Source organism: Diabrotica virgifera, chromosome 8 (assembly GCF_917563875.1).
Source record: "Diabrotica virgifera virgifera chromosome 8, PGI_DIABVI_V3a".
Lineage (NCBI taxonomy): Eukaryota > Metazoa > Arthropoda > Insecta > Coleoptera > Chrysomelidae > Diabrotica > Diabrotica virgifera.
This window is the reverse complement of record NC_065450.1, coordinates 43,653,960-43,667,086: the sequence shown is the minus strand read 5'-3', so window position 1 is coordinate 43,667,086 and position 13,127 is coordinate 43,653,960. Positions and strand designations below refer to the sequence as shown.

Genomic DNA, 13,127 nt, shown 5'->3' with positions numbered 1-13,127 from the left:
TTTTAATATAACGCGGGCACATAAATTTGATACACCCTGTATATTGATTTGTAAATATTTATTAGAAGTTAGCTTTCAACGCAAAGTGGTTTCTCCTTAATGAATTTTTCCATGAAGAATATTAAAAACATTTTTGTAAATAAAAGTGAAGTGAAAGTTATTTAGGATTAGTATTTTAAACCGATTGTTTATTACGGGAAGGATAGAAGCCATAGGTAATTAGTTCTTAGAAAATTAAGGTAAAGAAAGTTTGGAATTTTAACCTTTTTGTTTAACCCCGAGTAAATTTTGTAGAATTTCCCGAAAGTAATAATTAGTATGATGGTAGGAATAATTTTGAAAGTATGAGTGGGTTTTCGAATGAAAAAAAAGAATGGGGGGAGAGAAATGTTTCTGATTGGCTTGGAAATTTGGAATAGGGAAAGTTTTGTTTGAATGTTGAGACAGTTTGGAAAAGAAAAGATCATTGTGTTACCGGCATTCGAGAAGAGCAGTCAAAAGTTTTCGTGAGGAGTTCAGAAGCAAGTACTAGTGGTTGTTTTGATAGTGAGAGAGCTGAAAAGTGGAACGAGAGACAAATCAAATCGAGAAGAAATACCTCTTTGATTCTGTAAAGTCCAAGAGAGTAAGTTACAAGAATTATCGTTATTAAAATTATTTGTGACACCAAGTAAAAAAGATACTTGGGTCTCAGGAGATTATTGTTGAGAGAAAGAGAGGAGAGAGTTTTGGAGTTTATTGAACGAGTACTGGCAAAAAGAGGCCTGGCTTGTGTTTTGGAGAAATAGTTGCTGGTATCCTGCTGGATTGTTTGCTGAGAACGGAGAGGGCTTTGATTGGTAGCCTAACATAATCAACAAGGAGGAGCTGTTTGGGTCAAGAGGAGACATCATTGTGTGTGAATCAAATTGTGATATGAATTTAATGAATTGAAATATGTGATAGATTTTCTTTATAATCAAAAGTTAAATTGTTTTACGTAAAAGCATATGCATTTAAGATTCCAACATTTCAAAAATTTAATAGGAAGTATAAGTAATTTGCGAATACCAAATTTGTTTGTTTAGCTTGTTTTTTATTAAGGGTATCAAGAGCAAAGCGATATATATTTGTTTGAATTAGATTAGATTAATTTATATGGTAAAAGTTTCTTTTGGACAGTTATGCCCACAGGATTTAATTGATAAATTTATAGAGCATTGCTTTTGATAATAAAGGTATTTGTATGTGTTTATTTACGATTTTTCTATTTATTTCCTTTTCCTATTTTATCCCGATAAGGATCAACTAAGAGATACTGAAACCACGAGAAAGGATAAGTAAGTATAACCTAAGAGAATTTAATCAAATTTTTTTTGACAAAAGGCACCCTGAGATTTTTTCTTAATATTTTTATGTATGATTTGCGTTAATTAAATAATTGATCAAATAAATAATAATTAATATAAAAGTAATAGAAAGCAGATCATAACAATACATATTCCCGCATAAAATGTATCACTAATAACTTCTAATAACACTATGTATGTACTTAGTTGTTTCATCATATGAACCTTTGTGTCTTTCTTCCTCTATTTCCCGTCAACTCCAAAATTTCATGGAATTTTAAATAAAAAGGACACCTTTATTTGTAATGAAGCCTGTTATTCACTCGGATTATTGACAGATCCTCTTCGGGAAGATGGTATAGGCGTATAGGTATACAAAGTTAGTATTGACTTGACATGACTCATGTATTTATTGGGGAAATTTTGAAAGACCAGAATGAAGAAAGGAATTTTGCGAAGAAGGTGTTAAAATTTTGTTTTGTGTATTATTTACTGTCATATTATTTACTGTAAATACTTTCAAAATGGTTTTTCCCAAATGGTTTTACGAGCCGCTTAAATTTTACCTGTTTTTGTGTCTGGGGCCTTCTTTGCATTACCTGGAAAAATACTGCATTCTCTTTCGTTTTGAATCATCGCGTTCTATGACATTTTTAAACAGTTACATTAATTAACGATTTAGCCAGATAGTGCAATCACAGACAAGTTTTCTTTTTCTTAAAATTTTGTGGCAACAAACTGAGGCCATGAGAGCCAGAGTGGCCTAACTGATTTTAAAATTAGTACTTTACTTACATAATCAAAGAAAATGATCAGAAACTGACAATGTCCGATTGTTTTAGTAGGTTTATGTTGACCAAGAATCATTATTGGTTAACATACAACAATTACTAAAACAATCGGACATTGAAAGCTTCTGATCATTTTCTTTGAAAGTAATGTTAAAATCAGTTAGGCCACTCTGGCTCTCATGGCCTCAATTATCTTCTGGAAAAAATTGAAATATAAGAGACTATTAGGCGATAATTTTTTAATTTATTGAGAGAATCACTGAGTTTATTGAACAACAATAAACTAAAAAGAGACATAGTGCTTAAAATAACCGCATTAATAAAATGAATCAATAAAAAAATCAATAAAACCGATAAAATTCAATACGCATTGAAAACGCAGACAATAGTTTTTCCTAGACCAACATCATTAAGCAGTAACCTGACGTTCATGATCAATACTTTTGAAGGAGAGGCTCTGTATTAGCCCGCGGGTGTAATTTCCTCACCAAAATAATCTTTTGCCTGCGTTTATAAGGGTATGTCATAATCCCACAGGTATTTTCCTCACCAAGACCAAAATGGTTCTTTCAGTTATTTCAGGTAGCTTTTACTAAAAGGCATTCAATTGAATTATTTATCTACTATTAAATTACAGTAGGTACCTATAATTATAATAATTAATTAATTAATTATAGTATTTTATTTTTAGTCACAATTGGAATTTTGACAAAAATGGCATGTTTAATAGAAAGTGATCGCGGTAAACCTTACGCGGTATTGGTATTCAAAAATTTTATTTTTTATAAAGTGAAAGTTTTAAAAAGTGAAGAAGTGTTCTGGAGGATAAAACAACTTGTAGTGCGAAATTTTTTGCTATTGGTGCAACTTTTACAATATCTAGAAGTAACCGACAACATAATCATGAACCAGATTGTCAGAAGTTAGATCGAAAAATTGTTTCTAACTATTGTAAACGTAAAGCAGAAGAGAATTGAAAAACCAGCAAAAATTATACGCCAAGCACTTGCAGCTAATTTGTCTGAAACAATTACTACGATTGTTGTCAATTACATAAGAAAAAATATATAATTATCGACGAAAAATGATGCCTGGTCGACTTCCTTCCAATATTGATGAGGTTCAAGAATTTGTGACGGGGTGTGCTCAAAAAACAACCAAGAGGGAAAACTTCCTCTTTATAAACTGTGTCAAAAGTAGGATAGTTGTATTTAGTTGTGAAACAAATATAAGACTTTTAGCCACATTGAATTTTATTATATGGATGGCACATTGCAATTATTCATTATTCATGGGCTAATTAATGGGCATCATATTTCTTTATTGTACTGTTTACTGCCAAACAAAAAAACAGAAATTTACAACAATATTTTTGTTAAAATCAGAAATTTTTAAAGCTCTCAAAATTGAGTTTAATGTTAGTAAAATTTTTGAAGATTTTGAAAAGGAATGCAATCATTGAAATGTGTCCGAACACTAAAATACATGGTTGTAAATTTCACCTACACTAAGCTTGGTACTTATAGAAATATCTTGGTCTCTTGATTTAATATCAGAATATAAAAATGATTCTGAAAGAGGCAAATAGCTCAAACATACTTTTTGCCTTACATATTTATAAAACCAGAAGACGTATCAGATTGTTTTGTGTTTGATTTAATGTCATGCAAACCAGGAAATGAAATTTAAGATAGATATGTTGATTATTTATTAGTTGAAACTTATATAGACGAAAATGCCATATTCTTCCCATATTTGTGGACAGAGACAAATTCTTCTGTTATTCGTATTACGAATGCTTGCGAATCTTTTCATTCGCATTTTAATTTATCGTTTTGTAATACGCATCCATCCATATATATTTTCTTTGAAAAAATTAAAGAATTTCAGGTAGTTACGTATGTTAAAATTTAAAGTTTGCATATTGCAAAACCAATCAAAGATAAACAAGTTAAACTGAAATTGAAAAATGTAGTAAATTTATTAATAAGATATCAGTATAATCAAATGACTAGAATGGATTTTGTAAAGTGTCTGTCTTATTATAGTAAATATTAAATAATAATTTATACGTCTTGCATATTATCTATATTATAAACTATTATTATAATGTAAGGAAGTTAATGTCTTGTATTCGGATTTCGGATGCTTTCATAATAGACATTCTTAAATTAAACCTTATTTTATTACCTGAGTGAGTTGGTGAGGAAAATACCTACCGGATTAATAGGAGCCTTTAAATTTGGTGAGGAAAATACCTGTCGGATTATATTTTTTACTGGTTGGTGAGGAATTTACCTCCGCCCGTATTAGCCCATCAGCGATCTATCTGAGTGTCCTGTAAACCAGGATTCTCAGTTGAGACGTTGACCTAAAGTCAACTTTAGGTAGAGTGAGAAATACATCGTGATTTCTTTATCAAATATCTGGATCAGAGTGAAGCAAAATAGACAGGGTTGGAAACAGTGGCTGCTCGTCAGAGGAGGCAAGGAAGGCTTAGCCTCACCATAAATTTTTTACAGACGCTACACTGTTTTGTTGATCGTCAATCACGAAAAACAACAAGCAATCTTACTATTATACAAAGTGTAAATTCCACATTAACACTATATTTATATCCATACGCGCGGAGCATTAGCATTAGAACGCATGCTTGCGTCTCAGTTTTTTCATTATTATTGTAGGCAGGACCCTGGGTTATCCCGAGAAGCATGAACTGATTCAAGAAGCCGGCCAGCCTCCGTTGCTAATGCACGGCGCAGCGCACCAGCGTTTAAGGAGACCCGGTCTCCTAACAGTGCCATCCACGGTGCCATCACACGCTCCCCGGAGGCATATTTACAGATGCTTGCGTGTGTAGACACCAGGGTGTTGAAATCAGTTAGGGTTTGGAGAAACGGTACATTTACAGATGCTAGCGCGTGATGACACCACGGTGTTGAAACCAGTTAGGGTTTGGAAAAACAGTACGTTTACAGACGCTAGCGTGTGTTGACACTAGGGTGTTGAAATCAGTTAGGATTTGTAAAAACAGTACATTTACAAATACTAACAGATTTGGACACCAGAGTGTTGAAACCAGCTAGCTTTTTTAGTGGTTATACATGCATAGATGCTAACGGCTATTGACTTTGATTTTATATACCTACTGTTGTGGAAAAATATTTAAGTGATTTAGGTATTAATAAATAATTAAACGTTGTTGGGATATAAACAATAATATATTAACACAAAAAACATATTAACATAAAAAATAATGTTGTTCTGAAGCTATGTGCTTGTGGCATTTTTATAATTAACTATTTAGATGGGAAATAAGCCACAATTAAATTTAAAAAAAAATAATTTTTTTAACGGTTCGACGCCCAAATCGGGTGTCGTTGTCAAAATACAAAATACGTACTACTAAATTAAACAAAAATGTTGTTGTTTAGTAAAAAATACTTTAAAATGTATAATATATGTATGAATTGCCAATATAAATGAGTCAGATTAAAAAAATTATTAGTAGAATTTTTTACTAAGCAACAACATTTTTGTTTAATATACAGGGTGTTTGGTAAATAATGGGCCATAGCTTAACCTCAGCTTCCTGAGGTTAAAATAGGCCGATTTAAGCTAACTTACCTTAGTACAAAGTTTATAATAACCGAGATACAGGGTGTCAAAGTTAAACTTTTTTTTTATTTATTATTGAATATTTCCTGACAGATATGAGATAACAACATGAAATTTGGTATGTGGTGTTTTTTTGGATCGAGAAAACTAAATTCCCTACCAAAAATTATGTATTGCCCAAAGGGCGCCACATACGCCTTTCAGCACTTATTTATTACGTTAAATTTTTTTTATCCCTCACTCTGTATAATTTTGACATAAAAAATTTTTATTCTCCTATTAGTTTTACTTAAAAAAGCTATACTTCTTTCATCTCTCTAAACTCAACCGTTTTCGAGATAAACGCATTTTAAATCTGCGATACACCATCATTTTTAGCATAATATCATTGTAGTTACACCCGAAAAATAACTTAAAACCATAATAATTGTGCCAGTTCTCAAATTTATGGCATTGCATCGCAAATTCCATTTGAAGAAATTTGCGATACATTTTTGGATAATTTTATGGTTTTAAGTTATTTTTCTGATGTAACTACAATGATATTATGCTAAAAATTATGCACCGCAGATTTAAAATGCTTGATCTCGTAAACGGTTGAGTTTAGGGAGATGAAAGAGGTATACCTTTTTTAAGTAAAACTAATAGGGGAATACAAATTTTAATGTCAAAATTATACGGAGTGACGGATAAAACAAATTGAACGTATTAAATGAGTGCTGAAAGGCGTATGTGGCGCCCTCTGGCAACACATAACTTTTGGTAGGGAATTTAGTTTTCTCGTCCCGAAAAACCCCCACTTACCAAATTTTGTGCTGATATCTCATGCCTGTCAGGAAATATTCAATAATAAATAAAAAAAAGTTTAACTTTGACACCCTGTATCTCGGTTATTATAAACTTTGTACTAAGGTAAGTTAGCTTAAATCGGCCTATTTTAACCTCAGGAACCTGAGGTTAAGCTATGGCCCATTCTCTACCAAACACCCTGTAGTAGTATTTTTTATTTTGACAACGACACCCGATTTGGACATCGAAACATTAATAAAATTATTTTTTTCAATTTAATTGTGGCTTATTTCCCATCTAAATAGTTAATTATAAAAATTCCACAAGCAAATAGCTTGAGAGCAAGGTAGGTATATAAAAAGAGTAGGTATATAAAATCAAAGTCAATAGCCGTTAGAATTTATGTCCTGACTACAAATAATGAAAAAAATAAAAGTGCGAATTTTGTTATGAAATTTGGTCAGTGGGGTTAGAATAATATTTGGGACAACTTGTTCAAATAATTTTTCAGTTATTTGAAGTTATATAGTTATAAGTTGAAGTTATTTCAGTTATATAAAAAAATTTCAGTTGAGTATGCATATCTACTTACAAAAATGAAACGTTAACAAATAAACGGCACAAACTTTGGTATGACACTTTTACGATTAGACTTACTATTTTTAAAATGGTATGATATTATGAATTATGAAAATATTATGAAATGTAAATAAAAAATGGTCAAAAAAATGGGTCCTTAAATTACATATTTTTGGCGCATTTTTTTGCTAGTGCAAATTTGTCTAGATATTTTACAGTTAGGTATAGCCTCCTCTATGGTAAAAATCACGAGCCGCCACTGGTTGGAAACACGAGAAAGAGGCCTACGTTGAGCAGTGGACTTTTGAGGCTGGAAGATGATCAAACATCTACTGCTTTCTGAGAGACTCAAATATCTGTAATGTAACTTTATCCAGGATCCTTAAAGTAACCAACCAAGTCACTAGGTTTTATTTTTTACGTTAGGGGATCCTTTCCTTCCTCATCGCGTGTTATTGGAAATAAAAGGAGCTTGTTGCTGTATGCTATGCCCGAACAGGGAGAAGTTGGTTTTTTGCGGTTTCCCAACTTCATTGCACAATTATACCTGTTCGTCCCAAGAAAATAGCCGCAACTATTTTCTCCACTCGAACGCTCACTGTCCACGCTGCGCTCAAAGCCACCTCCTGACCGCCCACGAGGGACGCAGGTTCGCCTGTCGTTGTACAATGGTTTCTAGGGAGACTGGTCGAGAGCAAAGCACGGACAGTACACGTAAATGTCTATGGAACCAACAACAATCCATCAAACTTTCTTCTCTGTTGACTTCTTAGCCTTCTGGACACCACCGGCCGGCATAATCCAGGAATCCAAAAAACACCAGGATACGGAATTTGCCCCAGTGTGTTTTTCGGACTGTTTGCTTTTCGGACTGTAAACCCTGAAGAGGACTAAATCCTAAACGGGGACAATCATTGAACGGATTTCTACATAGCATTATATCTATACACGCAAATCAAACAATGATAGTAGTAGTAGTATGCTATGTTGGCATTGCCCTTGTAATTCACAGACAATTCAACCGTTGCAATTTCAACAATTTAGCATAGAACTAGAGGCTAAATAGAGCAACATTTTTTTAGTGATCGATTTCATAATAGATAAATTATTGAAGTATTACACTATTACTTTATTGTATCTGGTGTGTGAGATAAGACATTCTCAAGCGTTAATTTTCGTTATAATCTGAATTTAATAATATTAAAAAAAATGAATATATTATGACACACAAGATTGATGTGATTTATTCATGAATTTATTAAAATATTTCTAGCGAATAATGACTAAAACCCGTCAGGATTTGGTGAGATATTGTTGATTCTTGTGTTTGGGTAAATTTTAGAATGTTTCTTTTTATCATAATTTAAATGTATGACATCTTTGTTCTTCATGTCGTCAGAACCTTTGTTTAAGTATATTTAAATTCTAAGGGCCGTTCCATTCGTCTTCTTCTTATGGTGCCTACATGCTACATGGTTCCCGAGATGGATAAGCGGGCCCCCGGGAAGAGCAAAAAAACGACAACGTTACGTTATGTATGGAATATATTATGCATATGTAGGGACTCTTTTTACAAATATTGAAATAGTAAAAAAAAAAGAATTTTGAAAATTTTATAATAGAGGTATTTTTTTCGAGTTTTTTGCTTGTCGCGGTGTGCAAGTACTTGGAAGGGAAACGAGAAACAACCGTGCGCGAGTCGCGGAGAAATATTGCAACTATCTTAAATAATTCATATTGTCAATTGAAATTGTCAAATTGACGTATATTTCATACCTTCTGTCATTGAAGCAGAAAAATTATATATTGCTCCACAATATTGATATGATATGCAATTATTATATAAAGGTAAATTTAATTAATTGTATTTTGCTTGCAGTACTGCATTTTAATAACTAATTTTATTTAATACATACAATTGTTTATGTTTGCATAACATAACCTGCATCTTATTTTTTCTTCTTATTATTTTTTTGGACTATGGCCTTGGCAATTATCCAGCAACCAGGACTAATATAATTGGCAAATATAATTAAAAGTGCGAATAAAAGTACAGAGCGTAGATATAGAGGTCGCTTTGCCGAACTTGCACGGTCCCATATTCGAAAAAGCATTGAGTAAAATTGCAAAAGTTCGGTGTCAGCGTGGACCGCAAATAGTATTAATAAGTCTTAGTTTTTCATGTCTTTTTTTCTCATTTAGTACAAACAATCGAAGAAAAAGTAAATCGGATGAAAGGTGATACGAGATACTGTCTGTATGACGATGTAATTATAAGAATTATATATGATACAGTTGTATTAGGATCTTCAAAAATGAAAAATGAAGATAACGTATACACGTATATATAAATCATTTTGTATCGAAAGGTTACCGCGCGAACATTTACGCTGTGAGCCGATCTTGCGCCTCAGAGCGAGTTATTAAAATATCGATGTCTTGACCAATAATAAACCTACGAACAATTTCATAGGCTCAAAATGTTCCTTTTGAGAATAAGTGTTAATTAACTTATAAATATGTATTACTCAAATTTGCTTAAAACCCTTATAAACAAATTAATGTACCGGGTGTCCCAATAAGAATTGCTCTTGGCCATATCTCAGGAACCGTTTATAGTACAGCTTTGAGAAAAAAATATTTATAACAAAAGTTGCCTCGGGAAAAGCCTGGAAATTATTTTCATAATTCTAGGTCCACCGCTAAAGGGCGTAATTGAATATCAAAAGTTAAAAAATCAAAATTTTACAAAATTTACCTATTGAAAGGGCCCTGAAAATCCAATCATCGTATTCTTCATAAAATTCTGCTCATATTTGATTTCACAAGTTTAAGTCTACCTTTGCAAATAAGAGGTGGGGGTGAGTGGGAACCTTCTTATGAAAATATGGCTGTAAGTCCGGTTCTGATAAATCGAATTTTGCATACTTGGTCTTGTTGAAAACAGCTCTTCTTCGTCAATGTAAGAGTCTTATTTTTGAAACAGCCTAAAAAGTAATATGCCAGCTAGTAGGCGTTATTTAATTACTTTTGGAAATCTAGTTTTCTTTGGAGAATATTAAATATAAGTATGCATTTTTAATCCTGTCTTACAAAATAACAGAATACCGAAAACCGCATGTCGATATCTTTTTTGTATCTCGAGATATCTTAAGAAACGTGTAAATTTTAAACAAATGTTAATGTAACCGGTAAACGAAGTTAAGGAAAAGTAGTGTGCTATGGAAAAAACAAAGAAACATTTTCCAGATGTAAACGTATATAATTATCTAATTAAAACAACAATAAGACAAACAACACTATAAAATATAACAAACAAATAAAAGCAACTACTTACTTAGTGACGACCTAAATGTTCAAATTGTTGCCCATTATTTTCGATGCAAGCATTTACTATTTCAAGAGTAGATTGAACAGCTGTCTTAATTTCTGCTTTCGCAATGGTTTAAATGGCGTTTCGTATTTTCTAGATAATGTTTTCTCGAGTAGTGGTCCTAGCGGTAAAAACAAGGTCTTTAATCCGTCCCCATAAATAAAAGTCTAAAACAGTTAAATCTGTTGCTATTCAATCTACTTTTGAAAGAGTAAATGTGATGGGCAACAATTTGAACATTTAGGCAGTCACTATTTAAGTACTAAGTAAGTAGTTGCTTTTATTTCTTTGTTATATTTTATAGTGTTGTTTGTCTTATTGTTGTTTTAATTAATTATATACATTTACATCTGGAAAATATTTCTTTGTTTCTTCCATAGCACACTACTTTTCCTTAACCTCGTTTGCCGGTGACAGTACCTAACAGTTGTTTAATATTTACACATTTCTTAAGATATCTCGAGATAGAAAAAAGGTATCGACATGCGGTTTTCGGTATTCTGTTGCTAATTTGGACTAACTTTGTAATACAGGATTAAAAATGCACACTTGTATTTAATATTTTCCAAAGAAAACTAGATTTCTGAAAATAATTAAATAACACCTCCTAGCTTGCATATTATTTACTAAGCTATTTCGAAAATAAGACTATTACATTGACGAAAAAGGGCTGTTTTCAACAAGACCAAGTATACAAAATTCGATTTAGCAGAACCGGACTTACAGCCATTTCTTCATAAGAACGTTCCCACTCACCCCCACCTCTTATTTGCAAAGGTAGAATTAAACTTGTGAAATGAAATATGCGCAGAATTTTATGAAGAACACGATGATGGGATTTCCAGTACCCTTTCATTAGGTAAATTTTGTAAAATTTTGATTTTTTAATTTTTGATATTCAATTAAGCCCTCTAGCGGGGGACCTACAATTATCAAAATAATTTTCAGGCTTTTCCTGAGGCAACTTTTGTTATAAATATTTTTTCTCAAAGCTGTACTATCAACGGTTCCTGAGATATGGCCGAGGGCCATTCTTATTGGGACACCCGGTACAATTATTTTAAGAAAATTATAACTTCAAACGGGTATAACTTTAATATAAATAAAGATAAATTAATTTAACAAACTTTGTTTGGAAGCCTATGCATTAAGCTTTAAAATGAGACTTTGGAAAGCTCATTTGCGTGCGTATAAATCGAGTTACGATCGAAAAAGCTTCGAAAAATACTTATTTTGCAATTTGCATTATGCACTAATTTTACAATATCTTAAGTTCTAATTATTGGTTTTATAAGAAACAAGTTTTATTCGAAAATTTTTTTATTATCTCTTTTAGTTTATGAGCTAGAGACTTATTATAAGAAATGTATAAACAATTAAATGTAAATGGTTTATATAACAATTTGACCACTCGTATCGAAATCCACCCTCGAAATTCGTAACCAACAGCCAAAAATCCATAGGAAATCGTTGTGTTTGCCATCAAAATTGAAAGGGACACGGTGACTTCTATTTGGCGCCTAGACTACTAGTAGATGAAAGTTTAAATGGAAAAATTATTAATACAAGAAAAATGGTAAAAAATCCATTGACAGCTGTGGTTGTCAAGAATTAAGAACGTATTATAAGAAAATGAAAAAAAAAACTGGGAAATCTGTTGTGAACCACAAAAAATTATTCGTGATTCATATCAACAACATAACTAAATTAGTAGAAATAAGAAGTATGACACAAGTTGTCTATTTTTTGTTGCAAATTAAAAACCTTGAGAGCGTAGGCACAAAATTTCGGGCTAATGTTTTTTAAATACATGTTTATTCTAAGGGTCTTTCAGCACTCGGTAATAATGTAATATTTAAATCTGCGTTTAAATTTTTCAAAAATATTTATTAGTCTCAGAATTCGAAAAAAAAATTGTTGCATTTAAAAAATATTGGTCCGAAATTTGGCGCCTACGCTCTTAACTGATTTGCTTAATTCTTCTATTAAAATTCATATATTCCAAACCGATCTAAATTGATTCTGTTGAGAAATCTTTGCTGTTAAATGGTCTTAATTACACACATTATATAAAATACGAATTTACTTACCGAATGACCATTAAGCTGTTGGTTATTGCTCCACTTTCCTCGCATTTTGAATAAAAACGTATTTTCTATTTATCTCTAATAGATATGCACACACACTTTTCACGTTCACTTGGCACTCTTTTTCACATTATTATGAGAGCCTCCAACAAAGATCTATTAACATAATTACAAAATGGATGAATGACATGAGAAAATCTCGGCAATTGTTAAGAGGAACACCGAACGTGTATTATTTTGTTTACTAAGTACTACCAGTGAGTACTCGATTGAATAGATGTTGTCGCGGGTACGCGTTACCGTCAACTGGTTTGTGTTGATTGCTATATCGAATCGAATGCATGGAATCAAACTTTTACTGATAGTGATAACGTAATGAGTGAGTTACCTTGTATCTCAGGTAACCTACGCTTGACCACTTGTGTGATATAACTACAATCAACGTTACAATTTAAAATAAATTATTTAAGTTTTCTTACAAAAATTATAGTTGTTATCCGTGAGAGGATAACATAGGAAGTAATGTTTTTATATTAATCTGGAAAACAATAATAATACTTAT

The 13,127-nt window shown here is 32.0% G+C and overlaps 1 protein-coding gene across 1 annotated transcript in view; it reads right to left on the bottom strand.

Annotated features, from left to right (window-relative positions):
* The window catches only part of LOC126889930 (sodium-dependent nutrient amino acid transporter 1-like), a 262,186-nt gene extending 249,271 nt beyond the window's left edge, over nt 1-12,915 (bottom strand). The window contains exon 1 of the mRNA XM_050658672.1: nt 12,569-12,915. Coding sequence (XP_050514629.1) covers nt 12,569-12,613 — 45 coding nt within the window. The 5' untranslated portion in view covers nt 12,614-12,915. The remainder of the gene's footprint in view (nt 1-12,568) is intronic.
* Between the last annotated feature and the right edge of the window lie 212 nt (nt 12,916-13,127).